This window comes from Drosophila navojoa, chromosome 4, assembly GCF_054131105.1.
Source record: "Drosophila navojoa isolate 15081-1374.11 chromosome 4, UAZ_NAV_1.0, whole genome shotgun sequence".
Classification (NCBI taxonomy): Eukaryota; Metazoa; Arthropoda; class Insecta; order Diptera; family Drosophilidae; genus Drosophila; species Drosophila navojoa.
The window spans coordinates 6,975,693-6,994,697 of record NC_142892.1 but is presented as its reverse complement, the minus strand read 5'-3'; the positions used below and the strand labels follow the sequence as shown (position 1 = coordinate 6,994,697).

The 19,005-nt window shown below is 42.7% G+C and overlaps 3 protein-coding genes across 5 annotated transcripts; 1 reads left to right on the top strand and 2 right to left on the bottom strand.

The window, feature by feature from the left end:
* Positions 1-186: 186 nt before the first annotated feature.
* Prm (Paramyosin) lies at positions 187-14,142 on the top strand. Of its 3 annotated transcripts, XM_018101711.3 has the most exons (9): positions 187-579; positions 1,087-1,143; positions 3,449-3,535; positions 3,602-3,768; positions 5,683-6,554; positions 6,624-6,751; positions 6,824-6,936; positions 12,209-12,824; positions 12,893-14,142. In XM_018101711.3, the coding sequence occupies exons 1-9, from the start codon at positions 457-459 to the stop codon at positions 13,367-13,369; spliced, it is 2,640 nt and encodes an 879-aa protein (XP_017957200.1). In that variant the 5' UTR covers positions 187-456; the 3' UTR covers positions 13,370-14,142. The 3 variants fall into 3 exon arrangements, with proteins under 3 accessions (XP_017957200.1, XP_089116415.1, XP_017957201.1); XM_018101712.3 differs by lacking the exons at positions 187-579; positions 1,087-1,143; positions 3,449-3,535; ... (2 more) ...; positions 6,624-6,751; positions 6,824-6,936 and adding an exon at positions 7,996-8,864; XM_089260289.1 differs by lacking the exons at positions 187-579; positions 1,087-1,143; positions 3,449-3,535; ... (4 more) ...; positions 12,209-12,824; positions 12,893-14,142 and adding exons at positions 6,977-7,433; positions 7,740-9,182.
* Positions 14,143-14,686: 544 nt separating this feature from the next.
* Positions 14,687-15,318, bottom strand: Cp16 (Chorion protein 16). Its single transcript, XM_018102822.3, has 2 exons — positions 14,917-15,318; positions 14,687-14,846 (listed from the first exon to the last, which is right to left on the bottom strand). Exons 1-2 carry the CDS (start codon positions 15,257-15,259, stop codon positions 14,758-14,760), a joined length of 432 nt encoding a protein of 143 aa, XP_017958311.1. The 5' UTR covers positions 15,260-15,318; the 3' UTR covers positions 14,687-14,757.
* A 1,857-nt stretch (positions 15,319-17,175) lies between these two features.
* On the bottom strand, positions 17,176-18,122 carry Cp19 (Chorion protein 19). Its single transcript, XM_018102393.3, has 2 exons — positions 17,959-18,122; positions 17,176-17,870 (listed from the first exon to the last, which is right to left on the bottom strand). The coding sequence occupies exons 1-2, from the start codon at positions 17,971-17,973 to the stop codon at positions 17,286-17,288; spliced, it is 600 nt and encodes a 199-aa protein (XP_017957882.1). The 5' UTR covers positions 17,974-18,122; the 3' UTR covers positions 17,176-17,285.
* Between the last annotated feature and the right edge of the window lie 883 nt (positions 18,123-19,005).

Here is a 19,005-nt window from a genome sequence, read left to right as displayed (position 1 = left end):
ACGCGCATAGCGCAGAGCAGAAAAAACTCACTCGACAGAGATTCACTCAAAAGGAAAATACTGCCGAAAATAAGCGCGTCGAGCAAAAGGCAAAAAGCACACTCAGGAAAAAAAAAATAAAGAAACGAGCAGAAAATTAGAAAATCGTCGAGCCGAGCGGCCAAAGCTGTTCGGATTCGTTGAAATAGACGAATCCACTAGCGACCCGCGACCAAATAAACGAAATACTCTTTATTCGAACGACAACGGGATCTCTTGTTCAGTAGATCACCAGCCTTACTCCGACGTTAATTACGAATTTATTCGGTGACTCGGTGACAACTACACAACTGCGTGCGGTGCTGTAGAGATTTTCATTTGAAGCAACCAGAAATCAATCCATTGAATTGAGAGAAGCGCGTAACGCATCCAAATCAAATATCTCGATTAACGCAATTTTGAAAAATCTGACATAAAATGTCGTCATCGCAAGCTGTACGCTCCTCGAAATACTCCTACCGGGCCACATCCACCGGACCCGGTGCGGCCGATGTGAACATCGAATACATTACCGACACGAGCTCGCTCTCCCGCTTGGAGGTAAGGATCGAGGCAACAAACCAGGAAGAAAACTACTAAAAAAACATATAACAAAAAATAAATAGAGAAAAAAAAAAGAAGAAAAATTCAAGTGTGCAATAAAACTAGCATCTCGAAAAGTTGAAAAGTATCTGTGACTGCAAAATCTATCCAAGATATGTACAAATGTGTATCTGAGTATGCATGTGTATGTATCTGTATCTGTGTGTGTGTGTGTGACTGTGCCGTGGAAAAATAAAATTCGTGCGAACAAAAATATCTAGATATACATACCTATATATACATATATATATGCGTCGGTGAAAATTATGTAACAAGCACCTCGAGATACACATTGAAAAATGCGATAAAAAAAAAATACACATATATACATATATATACGTAAATTTTGTGCGAAAAACTCTGCAAATTTGTGTGAAAATATGTCAAGAAAATTGCTGCAAAATATTGAAATTGAATATAAAAATTGAAGCTAAAACTGAATACAAAATATGAATTTTCTTGCAGGATAAGATCCGTTTGCTCCAAGATGATCTTGAAGTTGAACGTGAGCTGCGTCAAAGGGTAAGTGTTAATTACTAAGCTATAGTTGGTATAAGCTAAACATAAGCTAAGACAACAAAACCAACAACAACAACAACAACAACTGTCTATTGGTACTGCTCTCACCTGCTTTGGAAGGCGGCAAGTTGGAAATTCCTAACTGCGTCTAGCAAGCGCCATGCTAACGAAATTTCACTTTTGTCGCTCTGCGCAAATGTCACCCTAAAAACAGCAAAATATGTGGAAAAGCAAAAGGCAGAGAAAACAAGAGTAGAAAAAAAAGAGACGGCCAAATAGAAAAGCGGGCAAAAACAATAGAAACGAACCGCAAATTGTTGCACTTAGAGAGAGGCTAAGAATAAATTACCCTTCGAGAGTTTTGTGCGTCGAACCGAATGATAATGATGTGCATTGAACTTCAATCGCTGCTTGGCTCTATAACATTTGATAAATGGTTTTTATTTGCTTTTGCCTCGTTGCGTCTGTGTTTTGGCTGTCTTTGCAAAGGCAGAAAGAAGCAAGAAGCAAAAGCAAATGCAATTGCATTTTGATTTTTGCTTTTCACTTTTCACTCTTTTCTAACTTTTGCATTTTTGCATTTGCCGCGCGCACTTCATTCAGCTGCAGGCGACGCGTTCCTCTTGTTGTTGTTGTTGTTGTTGTTGTGGGGCACCTAGTCTGTTCCTGTTTGGGTCTTTACAAATTTAGAAAATGCGGCCCGGCCCGGCCTGGCAGAGGCGGGGCCAGAGACAGAGGCATGGCCAGGGCAAAAGTATTTGTAAATATCTCTCACTCACTCACTCTCCCTCTCTCTGTCTCTCTCTCTGTATGCATATATTTTGTGGAAATAATTTTAATTACTTTTGCTTTATGGATCAGCAAGCCTACACACACACACTCACACACACTTCAACACATACTCTCACTCACTCACACACTCACAATATGGAACAAAATGGCTAAAATTAGCGCACGACATTCAATACACAAGCAATGATTAACTTGAAGCAAAACAACAAAAATATGAACCACGGCAGCAACAACAACAACAACAGCAAAAAGAATAGAAAATAAAGTAGCCACAAAAACATGATAATCATGAGCAGCAATGCTCATTATGATGACGATGATGATGATCATCCTGCTCATCAGCAAAAGCAAAAGAAAATTCGCTGGCACAGCTGAACATTTTTCTATGTGGGCTGCCTTCATACATGTGTGAGTGTGTGTGTTTGTGTGTGTTGCCTTTAAATGTGTGGGAAAATTAAATAATTTTCTTGCACATTAAAAGTTTTCACAGCGCAGACAGAGTCTGCCACACACACATACACACAAATGTATCTATGCGGCAAATGTATCTACAAGATACATATGGCGCAAATGGATTTACGTTTGTACTTACGTGGCCTTTGGCCAGCCTTCTTTTTGTTATTATAATAAAAAAAAAACACCCCATTATACACACACTTTGCTTAAAGCAAACGAAACTATATAACTTTAGTTTTTACCTTAGCTGGAAGCACCTGGAAATTCTATTTGAGTTTCAGCTGAAAGCAACGAAAATTCTTTTCAAAAGTTTTTCGCCAAGGAAAGAAATGCGCTCATCCGCCCGTCCAGCTATACGAAATTGCATCTGACAGCACCCAATTTCGTTTTGCCCGAGAAAAGCACTGAAAATATATCAAATTCTTTTTAATTACCTAGAAGAAGCAGATGCAAACTATTCGCAAATTTGCAGATCTTAAATTGGGTCAGCGCAAAGGAACGGTTTTTGTTGTTCTTGTCTCTCAGTTTTGGAAATATATTTAGAGTTCGACTGAAAAGCGTCTAATAAAAATTCCTTAATGCAATTCTTATTTGGAAATGCAATGCATATATATATATATATATATATAGATATAGATAGGTATATATTTATATCCATATATCCATGTCTGCACTCAGTTATAGGTAGCTGCTCGCTTACCTATGGCGATCTTTTGGCATTTTGCCATTGTTATTTTGGGTGTTACATGCGCATAATTATTTCTGACTGATTAATTTGATTTATATATTTTATGGGCCGTTTGAATTAGCTGCAATGCATCATGGTCTATGCACTGCGTGTGGGATGGCTGCAAATGCCATCAGAAATAGATGCAAATTAAAATTATGAAAAAAAGCAGAGAGAGATAGACAGAGAGAGAGAGAAATAGAGAGAAAATTATGAAAAATTATGAAAGGTGTGTCTATAAATTACGTCCAAATCAATTACACAATAAGTCTAAAAAATAACGTAAATATATATTATTATATATATCTCTATAAATCTCTTACCCCTTTGCAGATCGAGCGCGAGAAAGCCGACCTCAGCGTTCAGGTCATACAGATGTCCGAACGTCTCGAGGAAGCTGAGGGTGGTGCTGAACATCAAGTGAGTTGAGCATATACATTGATATACTATAATAACTCTACTCTAGAGCACGTTTCGCCATTGCAGTTTGAAGCGAATCGCAAGCGCGATGCCGAGCTGTTGAAGCTGCGCAAGCTGCTTGAGGATGTTCATCTTGAATCGGAGGAGACCGCCACGCTTTTGAAGAAAAAGCACAACGAAATTATTACGGATTTCCAGGAACAAATTGAAATCCTAACGAAAAATAAGGCTAGGTAGGCAAACACACACAGATACACACACACACACACACACACAATCGCACATGCATATGCACTTCATCTTGAACGACCTCATTCTCTCATGCTTTGACCTTGTTTTGGCCATACATAAACATTGCATATACATACGTACATACATACATACATACATACATCTATCCATGTTTGATTGTTTATCGTTCTGATGCTGTGTTTGATGAAGTGCCATCAGCTGGCGCTGACTCTTCAATGTCTCTCACAATAGTAATATGTTAAATACCAAACAACAACAACAACAGCAACAACAATAAGAGCAACAGCAACCTTGCTTGCCCCGCTGACACCAAAACTGAAATCAGATCATAAACAATTCATCAAAATGCCATGACAAGCAGAAAAGCTGAAAAGCCGCAAAAGCCGCTACGGAAAATATTCCAACTTGCATCGCTTGCAAGTTCTATTGACACAAATTTCTCAGACGAATGTAAAATAAGCAAAAGCAAAAAAATATAGTCAAACACACAAACACACACACGCACATACACTGACAGAGAGAGAGAGATTTTTTGCTTGCTTTTGCTTTTGCTACTCATATTTCCAAATCAAATATCCAAAAATAAATTGCAAAGGAATTTTCGTATTTCAAAATCAAATCAAATTCAAGGCTGTCGCACGATCAAAGCCAATGCGGCGCACGCGGCGTATGCGTAATGTCAACCGCTTATTTATCCCTTCTGGCTAAGCCAGTTAGCCCTTATGGGCTTAGCTAAACAGTTCGTTGTGCTCAGGTAGACGAAAATTCGGAATATTCACATCAAATGTTGCTGGTGCTTCTTCTTCTTGTTCTTGTTCTTCTAGTAGTTGAGGTGCGCCCGAGTTTGCGCAGTTTTCGCCCATAGACAAAGCAGTTTTCTCGCTCGCTCGTCGCGAAGCTTAAAGGAAGCTTTTTTTGAGAACTGAACAAATTGAGAAATAAAAGAAAAGTTTTCAACGTTTTCCGCACGCACGCAACCATATGTTATTCCACAGCAACAACAACAACAACAGCCACTACAACAACTTAGAAGAGTAGCGCATATTTCGGCATTTATTTTTAGAAGAACAAAATTTTTAATTTTCATCTACATTCTTGAGCGTTAAGTAGAAGAGAGCCGCATTGCTCTTACCTCGTTGTCGTTGTTGTTGTTGTTATTGCTCTCTCATTTGCACCAACGCCCGATCCAAATATGTCTTTGATTGAATCATATTCAAAATGTGATGATTGTTGTTGTTGCTGTCTCTTTTCGTCCAATTGAATTTTATGGAAATTCGATACGTTTTTCGCTTTTGCAACTTGTAGCTGGTTCAATATGTATACATATGTATATATACATATTCAATATATGTATATATGTATATTGTTTTCTGCTAATTAATCTAATTACTTAAATTCCTCCTCCTCACAAGCGAAAAGTGAAAAATGTTTGGAATTTCTTCAGCTACTATAAAATCAAATTATTTTATTGAAATTAAAACTAGCTTGCTTCCAGGCACATGCACTTAACCTTAAACCTTTCCAGAGCTTTTGCAAGTCGATCGAAAAGCTTTCTGTACTTGTTGCCAGCAAAAGCTTTGGCTCCAGCCTGTGCTTTCGCCTGCCAACAACCGGCAAAACGGCCACAGATCGCTTTCATCGATCGGCTAGCAAAAGCTTTCTTTCTGTGAGCTTGGACCGATCTCTGCCTTAGCTTGCTCCTAGCAAAAGATTTTCAGCTTGGCTATGCGCTAAACGCAATCAATATCTACATATATACATAAATATAATGAAATCACAGCTTGGTCGATCACCAATGCCGATCTCACAAAACCATGCCTAAGTATTGACAGTATCAGTGAACTGAGCTTGTATTGAATACGAAAACAAACAAAAATTTGATCGAATGCTTACAGAGCCGAAAAGGACAAGGCCAAATTCCAGGCCGAAGTCTACGAGCTGCTCTCCCAAATCGAATCCTACAACAAGGAGAAAATCGTATCGGAGAAACATATCCAGAAATTGGAAGTCTCCATTACTGAGCTGAATGTGAAGATCGAGGAGCTGAATCGCACCGTCATCGATATCACTTCGCACAAATCTCGCCTCTCGCAGGAGAACATTGAGCTGATCAAGGACGTCCAAGATCTCAAAGTTCAATTGGACACAGTCTCGTTTTCCAAGAGCCAAGTCATCTCTCAGCTGGAAGATGCACGCCGCCGCCTGGAAGACGAAGACCGTCGTCGCTCAATGCTCGAATCTTCGCTGCATCAGGTTGAGATCGAATTGGATTCAACTCGTTCTCAACTCGAGGAAGAGTCTGAGGCGCGCATTGACTTGGAACGTCAGTTGGTCAAGGCCAATGCCGATGCCACTTCGTGGCAAAACAAATGGAATGCCGAAGTGGCAGCCCGTGCCGAAGAGGTTGAGGAGATTCGTCGCAAGTACCAAGTGCGCATCACCGAACTGGAGGAGCACATCGAAACCCTCATTGTCAAGGTCAACAATCTGGAGAAGACCAAGACCCGCCTCGCCAGCGAAGTGGAGGTGCTCATCATCGATCTGGAGAAGTCCAACAACAGCTGCCGCGAACTGCAGAAGGCCGTCAACACCCTCGAGAAGCACAATGTCGAACTGAAGAGCCGTCTAGATGAGACCATCGTACTGTACGAGACCAGCCAGCGCGATCTGAAGAACAAGCAAGCCGATCTGCAGCGCACCGTCCACGAACTGGACAAGGTCAAGGATGCCAACGGTCAGCTGGGCCGCGAGAACAAGAAGCTGGGCGGTAAGTGGAATAAAAGCAGATCTACTTGAAGTGCTCAGCCCATTGAACTTTTCCCCTTCCCTTCGCTAGATGATCTGCATGAGGCCAAGAGCGTCATTAACGAGCTGAACCGTCGTCTGCACGAACTGGAACTGGAGCTGCGTCGCTTGGAGAACGAGCGTGATGAGCTGACCTCTGCCTACAAGGAAGCCGAGGCTGTAAGTACTCGAGGAATTTTATCTTCCTACACCATATATTACTGATCCTCTCCATGTCCATCTACTCTATAGGGTCGCAAGGCTGAGGAGCAGCGCGGACAGCGTCTGGCCGCTGACTTCAACCAGTACCGTCACGACGCCGAGCGTCGTCTGTCCGAGAAGGACGAAGAGATTGAGGCTATTCGGTAAGTGTGCCAAGCAGCTATTAATTCACTGGGCTCGATCGTCTCGCCCCCTGGGGAAGTTGCCTCTGCGAACGACGCCGCTGGCACAAACCTTGCGGCTAGCTCTGCCAAAACGGAAGTGATTCGATTCAATGTGCAAGTCAATCGATTGATTTGCAATCGTCGGCTAGCCGTTGCCAACAATTGATATCAAATTGACCCATTTAGCCAGTCAGTACGAATTCAATAGTCGCGCCCAAAGCAACGGCATTAGTTTCTCGTCACAGACCGTTGCCTTAAGTCCTTAAGTCCTGTCCAGCCGCTTGAAGTCGAAGTTGGTTCGCATACGAAAAGCCAAACCGAATGAGGTACTCAAAGACCTCGCTTTCTTTAATCATAAAAAATCAAAGAAATTTTCAACAGAAAATTGCGCAGTTGTTGTGATTACATAATCGGAAGTACTTAGTGTCCGAGTGAGAGCTGCCAGTCCTAGGACTGGTCGAGTGCCAGCTAGGTAGGTGAGTCTGGACCTCCGTGCAGCATTCGTTGAGCTTGGCAGGTGTTTTGCGGGCTTTGACTGATCGCCCAACATGCGGCTATTGCGTAAAAAGTGTGTGACATTTTGTCATAGTCTATGCGCTGGCTGCCAAAATGGATCAATCATAGCCCGAGAAAAGAACACACAAAAAAAAAAAAAAAAAGAAATCATTGACTGCCAACGCCAGCGATGCTCATGATGATGTTTTGCACGTACATTGTCGTCATTATGTTGATACCTTTTTGCCGCAACAACAGCTGAACAAGAAATTGCAATCTTTTTATAGATTTCGACAAATTTGAAAATTTATTTGCGAGGCAGCAGAGCCGCAGCCGCAGCAGCAGCAGCAGCAGCAACTGTTGCCAAAACTGAGGAAGCCAAAAGCAGCAGCAGCAGCAGCAGCAGCAGCAGCAGCTACAAAGCGACAAAGCGACGGGCCATATTCCTTTACTATCTTTAATAAGAGATATTTATAGACTAAGAAGTAGCAGAGCAAACTCATCTATCATAAGCCCTACCTTCATAATCCATACTCCATAGTTGATTCTCCCATCCCACTCACTTTGATATAAGCGAAAATGTCGCTCGCCTTGAAGCAGCGTCCATCGCGCTTCCGTCATGGCACCACATACGATGATAATTATGGCTATACGATGAATTTCTATCAGCCAATGCTGGACTATTTGGACGCCAAGGCGAAAGGGCTGAAGGTGGAGCAGCCGCATCTGCCGTGGGTGAGCGAGCGGGGCCTCAAGCAGTATCGCTCCTCGAACGCCGTCCGGCAGTATAATGCCGATGAGATCGTGCGCCTATCGCGCACCTGCGCCGCGAGGGCTGATGAAATTCTGCTTAGCTTTCGGGCGCAGAAACGATCGCCGTTCAGTGTGCAGAAGCTCGTCGACGCAACGCGTGTGGCCAAGCACATTGAACCGGACACAGTCGTTGAGAGATCGCGCCAGCGTCGTCGTCGCCGTCAGGAAGAGCTCGAGGATTTAATCAAGCGCGATACGTTAAAGATATTGCAGCGCATACGTAAAATCGAGCTAGATAACGAATACGATAAAATGTCCGACGATTTCAAGCGTTCGATACGCGGCAAGTCCGCCAGTGCCATTGCCCAGGCGCTGCTCTCCGAATCGGAGCGCAATATCAAAACTGCCAAAAAGGAGGAGGAGGACTTTATAGCCCAAACTCTGGTTCGTTCAAGTCGTGCCGCGTCTCGTGCTCGTTCCACCTCACCGTTCGATGGTACCGCCGGCGGTTCGTTGCGTGCCCATGCCGTGCACATGGAGCTGATGGACGAGCGCCTGGTCGACAAGCTCGACCATCGTGTCTCCTCCTCGCTGCACAATGTCAAGCGTCAGCTGTCGACCCTCAATCAGCGCACCGTCGAGTTCTATGCGGATAGCAGGTGCGGTATAGAGGATAAGTGCTGGATCTGTCGCAAAGTGATGCGCACACATCCCAAGCTCAAGGACTATACCTATGTCTATTGGCAGCACTAAACTCGCAAGTCCCAAAGCCCCAAGCCCCAAATAGATCCCACATAAATCCCACTGAATAACATACGACCTGATCGAGTCTCTAGTCGAACCATACAAATCCTGCATCTCAGCATCTCATAGATTTCGCATCATTAATAAGTTTGCTACGAACGAATCTCGGGTGAATTTCAATTGAGATTCTGCCCCAGACAAATTTCTGAATAAATGCGAATATTTTCTTTTCATTTTTTACTTTTCATTTTGAACGTTTAGCTCAATTTTCTTCTTTAATTTGTTCTTTTTCTAATGCCCACACAAATCTTATGTCTATCTCTCTCTCTCACTCTCACTTGGGACGATGTTGTCTGGTTTTTGCAACAAAATTTATTTTCGTTTCTAGACGCTTCTTTTCGCTTATTTCCCTTGGCTTTTTGGCTTGAATTATTGTCTAATGTTTTCTGCGTTCGCCGATGATCAACTCTGGCATTGTGTCCATTGTTTCTTGCTCGTGTCGAAATTATTTTCTGCCACAAATTTTCGTCTTGGCTAATTGCAATGCAACGCTGACTATTTGGCTAATGCCATTTGCAGCTGACCATCATAATTGTCACAATCCGATGGGTAAATGGGAATTGAGAATTTTTTAATTTATGAACGATTGACTAAATATTGGATAATATGTTTTGGCAAAGAATTGCCATTGATAGAATTCATATGAAGAAGTAAGAAGAACTCTTAAGCTGATTAGATGGGAAATGAAAACTTAAACTAAACTCACTTATTCTATATACAAATCATACAAAACTTCATGATATAAACTGCTTTTTGTGCTACAAAATAATCCCATATTCATAGATTCTTAGGAGACTCCAATTTGAATGAATTTCATACATGATGTAAGCAGTTCAGCTAACAAATGACTATCATATGTTCCCCATTCGATTCATTTCAATTCAATTCACTTGGACAGTTGACATATGTAGTTTCCATCAGATTAGACGTTTGCCAACTGCTGGCTCTTTCAATTGGATTTCCAATCCCAAATGAAATTGTCTTGGCATCAACATGAAGACACAAGTGTTCTATATGTTCGTCTGCATTTCATATAGACACATTTAGTGCACTTTATAATTCACTTAGTGTAAGATCCATTAAACTATTCCCACCCGCACACACATAGTGAAATACCTTTCAGGTATTTCTGTTGGCTGCGTTTGGCAAAGTGTTTGGCCATTGTTTGACGTGTCCTTCACGAACAAATATCTCACTTTGTTTTTCTCGCACTGAAAATTGATGTGCATGACAGCAAAAAGCCAGAAAAAAAACTATATATATATAAATGAAAAGAAAAAAATTCATCACATATTTCTGCGTAGACAATAAACATTGCAAAATGAGGCAAACAAAAAAAATAAATAAAAAGAAGAAAGAAATGAAAAAGAATTAAAATTAAAATGAAAAAATACTTACGTTCGCAAGCGAAACTCAAGCTAAATACCTTGGCAAAGCGACAACAATGAGCACACATAGATTAAGTAACTAAGAAATGGGCTAGTACACAGCGAGAAAAATGAGCAGAGAATATAAATAAAGACAGCGAAATAAAGATGATGAACTATTGATGCGTAGCAAAGGTGGCAGGAGGTGGAATCACATGAAACACCAATGTTATGTATAAATGGGGTTTCATTTAAGAACTGTGGAGAGATACTATGGGAGATATAACAGTTAGAGCTTGGCTAGCAGCTGGCCAGATATGTAGCTGAAAATGTTCATACGAAACTTTGAATGGAGAGCTGTGAAGAGCTCGCCATAGAGTGAACATAATATCATGCTTGTTGCTTTGGTATGATAGGTATATTCATTAGGTATTCATTAGATAATATAATATTATAATATATAATTCATAGCTGCTGAATAAAATGTGTAAGAATATAGCTAATTAGTAAAGTGAGCTGAATATAGAAATAGTATAATATATAGAGGTTTAAATGCATATATTGATTCATAATTTATATGAAAATCAGCTATATGATTTATATATGAACTAAATAATTTATGATTCGGCAACTTTGACTTAACCCTTACAAATTCCAGAATTGGAAACATAAGAGCTAAAGTGAGAGCATATTGAGCATTTAAAAAGAGTCCTTAGAGACTTACAGAAGGTGAAGAGTAAAAATAGATTAAAATAGATAGTTTATATAGATATATTTAAACTAACATAGCCTTACTTACACAAGTCTTACGTTTTTAATTGAGCAACAGCTAAAGAGTAAGACTAAAATTTAGGTTTCAAAAACTACTAAAAGATGAACAACATACATAACTGCAGATCTAAGTTTTAATTCTTTCATTACACAATGTTTAAAGTAGTATAGAATTTGAAAAGAACAATATGTAGAATATGTACAGTATAGTATGATAATATGGAATCTATATAGTAACTCAGTTAAAAGAATTAACTAATGATCCAAAGTTCTTATTAGAGTAAAAGCAAGAGTTTTGGTTCAACTGAGAGTTATTCCATTTATATAGGTGAGCAGTTCATAGCAGCTCATAAATCATGTTTAAGCACTGTAGAAGTATAAACTAGAGTTTAATTCAGATGTACAATTGTTAGCCCAGTAAAAATAAGATCACTTCAGATCTACAGCCCTCACTTAATCTGCTCTACAGCTCTCAGTCGTCCACAAAACCCCGTTAGATGAATCAACAGTTTGATTACAATTAGTTGGCAGCCCTCAGCGACATAGCAAATGCATTCGCAAGCCGATTTTAAATAGATGTATGCATGTATATTTATATACATATGTGTGTATTAGGTTAGCATAAACCAAAGTAGAATTCACCTACGCCTAAAATTAGACGCATGATGCGAGTGGCGGATTCTGTGTGCCCCACGATGGGGCACTCAGGCAGCAATGCTAGGCATGTAAACGCGCTATTTGTGACAAGTTCGATGTCTTTATCAAGCGTATAAATAAATTTAAAAATTTTCGCCGAACAATGCGATTTTTGACAATGCCACAGAACAGCGGCCAGCGAGCTGTACGCTGAATGCTGAGTGCTGGGAAAAATGCAATTTTGTGGGTCAGAGCATTGGGGCCAAAAATAAAGCGCAGACTGAAGCAAGCGAATGAAAGCGACGTCGAGGTGACGGCTTTAAGCTAAACTTACGCGACTTTTGTGGGGGCAACTTCCAAGCAGAGACCAGCTAAATGAATGATATGTAACTCTATTGAGCGAATGTTCTATATGATTTCCTTAGCAAGCAGACCAGCATTGAGATCGAGCAGCTGAATGCTCGCGTCGTGGAGGCCGAGACCCGGCTGAAGACCGAGGTGACACGCATCAAGAAGAAGCTGCAGATCCAGATCACCGAGCTGGAGATGTCCCTGGATGTGGCCAACAAGACCAACATCGATCTGCAGAAGGTGATCAAGAAGCAGTCGCTGCAGCTGACCGAACTCCAGGCCCACTACGAAGATGTTCAGCGCCAGCTGCAGGCCACCCTCGATCAGTACGGCGTTGCCCAGCGTCGTCTGGCCGGCCTCAACGGTGAGCTGGAGGAGGTGCGCTCGCATCTGGATAGCGCCAACCGTGCCAAGCGCACCGTCGAGATCCAGTACGAGGAGGCCAACACACGCATCAACGAGCTGACCAGCGCCAACGTGAACCTGGTGTCGCTCAAGTCGAAGCTGGAACAGGAATTGAGCGTTGTTGCTTCCGACTACGAGGAGGTGTCCAAGGAGCTGCGCATCAGCGACGAGCGCTACCAGAAGATCCAGGTCGAGCTGAAGCATGTCGTCGAGCAGGTGCATGAGGAGCAGGAGCGCTGCGTCAAGCTGGAGACCATCAAGAAGTCTTTGGAAGTCGAAGTCAAGGTAGGCGCCAGAGTAGAGCTCTTAGATATTCTCTTACTATATACAATATATCGTTATCTTTCGCACAGAACTTGTCCATTCGCCTGGAGGAAGTTGAGCTGAACGCCGTTGCCGGTAGCAAGCGCATCATCAGCAAACTGGAGGCACGCATTCGTGATCTGGAGCTGGAGCTGGAGGAGGAGAAGCGCCGTCATGCCGAGACCATCAAGATCTTGCGCAAGAAGGAGCGCACCGTCAAGGAGGTGATGGTACAGTGCGAGGAGGACCAGAAGAACATCATCCTGCTGCAGGATGCCCTGGACAAGACCACTGCCAAGATCAACATCTACAGACGCCAGCTGTCCGAGCAGGAGGGCGTCTCCCAGCAGACGACCACCCGTGTCCGCCGTTTCCAGCGCGAACTGGAGGCTGCCGAGGATCGTGCCGATGTTGCCGAATCCAATTTGAATCTGATCCGCGCCAAGCACCGCACATTCGTCACCACTTCCACCGTGCCCGGCTCTCAGGTGTACATTCAGGAGACAACAAGAACGATCACCGAATAGATCAATCTCACTGATCCACACACTCAAACACGCACACAGCACACACACCCACACAAATACACACACACACACATTACACATTACAGAGACACACATAAACACAATCCCAGCAGAAACATTTTATAATTTATGAAAAAGGCAACAAGAACAGTCTTCAGTATGCGGAAAATGAAAATGTAGAAGAAGAAGAAGAAGATCTTGAGATTGAATTGAATATTTGCTTGAGAGAAACTTTTATAATTTAAATTTTTTTCAGAGCTTGCGAGAGTTCGTATAGGTTATACATTATAAATACATAACACTACACATCTCCTGTCTATTTTATAATAATAATAATATTTTGAAGTTCATGTAATTTAATTAAAATAATGAACCGAAAACCTAAAAAAAAACCAATAAAATTACAAATGGAAAACTACAGCGGTTTTGCAGCGAAAGAGAGAGAGAGAGAGAGAGAAAGAGAGAGAGAGAGTGTTTGCTTATAGAGTTTGGCTGAACTAAAACAAATCAATGATCGACCCCAAAAATATATAAAAATAAAATAAAAATAATTTCAAAACACTATAAAAACGAGTTACCCGAGTTACAACCGCTTCTACTTGTTTTTAGTTCATTTTATGTTTAGTAGGTAAATATCTGTGTGCTCGTAACGAATTCATTTTCAATGATTAAAACAAAAACGATTAAGAAAAACTGAGCAATTTTCATATTTTTACTTTGTATTTTGCAATAAAAACTGAATTTTACTTATATAATAATAACTAAAAAGAAAACTCAATTCATTCTAGATGAGTTTTTTACTAATTGGGGTATGTTAGAGAATCGGTAGCGATAAAGAAGTTGGTTTGAGAAACCAAATAGTATGTTTTGTTTCCAATCAGAAACGAGGTATATCAATTCCAATCAACCAAAATTTTTAATAATAATGTGAATAAGAATAGAAGTCTAGTTATGAGAAAGAAAACTAAGTTCAAAACAAACTTTTTTCTGTATAGAAACAAAGCAGAAAGAGTTCCCATAAACTTGAGCTCTACATAAGCTATTCAGCTCTAGTAAAAAGTAGATCTTTTAAAGAAATCTAGTATGACTTAGAGTTGAGTTGAGATCAAAATATTGTGCAAATTTCATTCATGTATCATTTCGTGATTAAAGCTTAGCTCAATGTTTTTATAAGAACATTTCGTTATCTCAGCTCGAATTATCGCAGACAGAAAGATTTTTAGATCTGTAGGGGAAACTTCCAGAAACAAACTTAGACTTGAAACTGTTTTAGCCCCATTTCCCTTCATAAACAAAGCACACACAAATGAAAACTGGTTTTTGTTTAAACTAATCACTATTTATTAAGACTTTCAACTGGTTGGGGACAAGTTGAGTGTCCAAACAAATTAGGCAGCAGAGACTGCCAGCTTGGAGCCAGTGTTCAGGATGACAGTCTTATCGCCGTAGAGACCGCCGTAGCTGCTCTTCTTGAAGACTGCAAAGAGAATAGGAAGAGAGATCTTTAGCGAGCACAGATGGATAGAGACTTCGCAGTGTTAACTAACCTGGATCGATCTCGGCAACGAAGGAACGTGGTGGCAGAGCAGCAGCGTAGAGCTTGTCCAGTGGGCCGTAGGGCTTGACCAGCAGAGGCTTGCCCTGCTCCCAGCCATAACGGTTCAGGGCATACCAGTCGGTGCCGTCCAATTTGGCGGAGGCGGCGGCGGCGCCAGCGGCATTGGTCAGAGCAGCGGCCTGAGCCTCGGCGGTATCGGAGGGCTTGACGTAGTCGGCATAGCTGCCATGGCTGTAGTCGTTGCTGCGGTAGGCCAGGTTGGGTCTGTGGGCCAAGCAGACGCTGATGCAGCAGGCCATCAGGCAGAGCAAACGCATTGAGCTGGCGGACATTTTGTTGGTTCGATGGTGCGAGGAAGCGACTGTATTCCAAACTAATTAACAATTGCGCATGGCCAAATTGCTTTTATAGCCATGTTATTTGTGTTCGCCAGCGATTTGTGTGTGCGCTTTACGTGACCAAATGCCCAGTCAGACCGACGACTCATGACGAAACTTTAGGGGGGCCGGCTAGCTAGCCCAGAGTAGTGGCTGCATCGCTGCACCCAAATCCCACTGCCGTGTGCCACAGATAAGGTGGCAGCGAGAGAGAAAGAGGCAGAGAAAGACAGAGAGAGAGAGAGAGAGATGCAGTCTTCGGGTTACAGTTTGGGGCAGTCGGTGTCAGTTTACGCTTGAAATTGCGCGCCAAAAGTAAATTCAACTCAACCACAACCACAACCACAACCACAGCCACGACTACGACAATGGCAATGACAATGGCAATGACGACAAGCCAAAGAGCAAGTAGCTCCCATTGATATCTAATTGGTTGCACCCCTCTGCTTGGCACGCTCGGCCCGCTTTTCGCGTGTGCGGTATCAGGTCTTTGACTTGGCTACCTGCTGCCGCAGCAGCATCTCCCATTGCTGCTCAATGAAGCAGCATCATATGGGCTCTGTGGATGCATTCGAGCGCGCATTCATCACCTCTGTGTCATGTGGCCGCATACGTAGTCAACAGCTCTAATGGCGCATTGATAGTCTGCACTTGGTATGCGCAAGACTCTGCTGCATTTGGACTCCAGCAAAGTCTAACCATGTCCATGGGTCTAGCTCTGGTTACCTATAATCTGGCTGCATGCAAAGCAGTTGAACTGATAAGCGAACTTGGCTTGGGATGAGTAGAGTAAGAGAGAGTGTGTGAGAAAAGGGGGATGAGTAATGAGAGGAAGAGTGAGAGAGGGAGAGGGAGAGAGTTCTATGTGTGTGTGATCCACACAACGAATGGCTTTTTGTGGCTCAACTTGAGCTGCCATGAAATATGAGAGCTTTAAGCTTGCTTTAATCAATGTACAGTGGGTACTCGTATGACAGCAACTGACACAGTTTATGGAGTTTGTGGTATGTAGTGCATGATGTCACACGTACCGAATGATATGAAGCTTAGAAACTTGTGTATGATGATCTAAATTTGGTTCTCAATGAGAAGAAAAATATTTGATTGATATTTGATAGATATTGGTATATTTTCATTAGAATTATTATATTTCCCGGATTAAACATTTGAGTGCCAAACCTGTATATAATAAGAACCGAATATACTCGGTTTGCTTTGTGAATGAGTACAAAATGATTTGTTTTCTAGCTAGAATATATGCACTCTGACTTAACTTACGGTAGGACAGTATAACATCTACAATATATGTAGTATAGTATAGCATAGTAATAGTAATATATATAGTATAGTAATATATATAGTATAGTATAGTATATATTACAGTATTTTGTATCGGTGTCGAATACTATACTATAGTGCACATACACTACTTAATAGAGTACTACATGAGAGACTTAATATTAATACCAAACAAGTAAACCTACTCCATGAACAAATTACTTTGTTATACAATAAAGTTCCCAACAAAACTCTGCAACTTATTGATTATTCTGCCAAAAACAATAATAATAATAATAATAATAATAATAAATAAATACACAATATATATGATTCTTCTTCTGTCAAAGCAACGATTGGCTTTCTACGTTGGCATAGGCATTAAGCACGCACGGCATTCCCGGCCGTCGTTTTGGCTACAATCAAAGCCAAGCTTCAAGTCAAGAACAGCAGCAGCTGCAGCTGCCAAACATTGGCGGCGACCGGAACCACTTATCAGGCACACTCATACACACACACACTGAGACTCAGACAACCCACTCAAGGCCACACACTTCAGTATGACCGTATTATCAGTAAAAACATTTTTCTGGTTTTCTGTTTGGCACAATTTTATTTAGCGCTTTTGGCACTACGAACTCAACCAGCTTTGAGATTCGAACGGATGTTGAGGGAAGAGTTCTCGGATGGGAGGATCAAGCTCTTAGTACTTGAGTCCCTCGTTGTAGCTGCCGTAGTTGTTCTCGGGCAAGTACAGCTTGGCAACTGGGGGAGCGGCGCGCACGGGCAGGATCACCTTCGAGTACTCGACGGGCGAGACGATGCGGCGGTAGTGGTTGCGGCCGGGGTACAGCAGAGTGGCGCCAGCGGGCTCCACGGAGTAGCGCGGCTGGTTGTAGCCGCGGTTGTGGTGGCCGCTGGACCAGCCGCCCAGACCAGCCAGACCACCCAGACCGCCCAAACCGCCCAGGCCGAGACCGCCAATGTTTCCGATCTTGCCGTGTCCACGGCCGTGTCCGCTGATGCCGCCATGGCCATAGCCGGAGTCGATCAGGATGGGGCGCAGTTGCTCGCTGGCGCCATAGCGGGGACCGGCAATGATCTCAACGGGACTGTCATTGCCACCGGCAGCAGCGGCGCTGGATGCGGCCGCGGCGCCACCCTCCGAGCGTTGAGCGTAGTTGGAGATTTTGCGGAGTCCGCCGTAGACGGGGCCGCTGCCATAGCTGGGGCCGCTGCCGTAGCTGCAGGTGCCGACGGCCAAGGCGCAGATGAATACCGCAAGGGTCTGTGAGATGAAGATGCAACGGGTCAGAAATGGTTGCCCATGGGTAACGGGAACGGGAGCGGGAAGTGATCTTCGTCATGGTACTTACGGCGAACTTGTTCATGGCTGTACTTTCGTGTTGTATTTGGGGGGCGCTCGCTGCTCGAAACAGTTGGCACAATTAACAAACCAAATGCCAAGCACACTTCTTTATATAAGCAAAAGAATTGAAGCACTCGAAACGTGATCTCGCTGCGAATTTATCACGCCGCTGGCTGCAGCTCGCCCCAGCCCAGCTCAGCTTGGCTCAGCTCAGCTCAGCTTGGCTTGGCTCAGCTCAGCTTGGCTCAGCTCAGCTCAGGTTCAACGGCGTCGTCTCGCATCTCGTCAGCGTTGAGGGCGGCTCAGTCCAGCAAGCGGCAGCCGCTGCTTGTCCAAATCGTGGCTCGATATCGCCACTCGAGCAGCTTCACACTTGAAGCTGCTGCTGGCGCTGATATCGCCCGCATTTGAATGCTGCAGCCGCCCACAATGTGGGGTGGATGCTGCTCACACTTTAGGGTGGCTCAAAACGCACAGCTTCGTAGTTTCGTGTGAGCATGCAGCTGGATAAGCAACAGCAGCAGCAGCGGCAGCGGCAGCGGCAGCATCAACAGCTGTTGCTAACTAGACCTCACTCTCTCGCTCTCTCTCTCTCTCTCGCTCTCTCTCTTGAAAAGTTGTTTACTATTTAAAGATTGGCTAATGTTTTATATATAGAAGATATATGTATATTATATATGGACGTATGTGGAAAGAACTTTGATTGATTTCATATTCGGCTGTCTTCTATAACAGCTATCTATAGGACTTTGCCTAGAGCACTTGAGTGGGATAAACCCTAGACCTAAACATAAATAGTGCACTCAGGAAAAGTCCTGAAAATGGATGAAAGATAGGGAAAATATATCTAACCTATAGTATCTATATAAATACGGTACTTAAATCAACATGTTTAACATAATTTAAGATCTATTATAATTATTTAAATGTATTTTAGTACTATACTTTCTATACAATGTACATACATACACAGTAACTAAAGAATATAATATTCTGCCTCTGCATTTACTAAAATTCTTAGACCATACGCCACGGCACATAACCCATCCGAGCC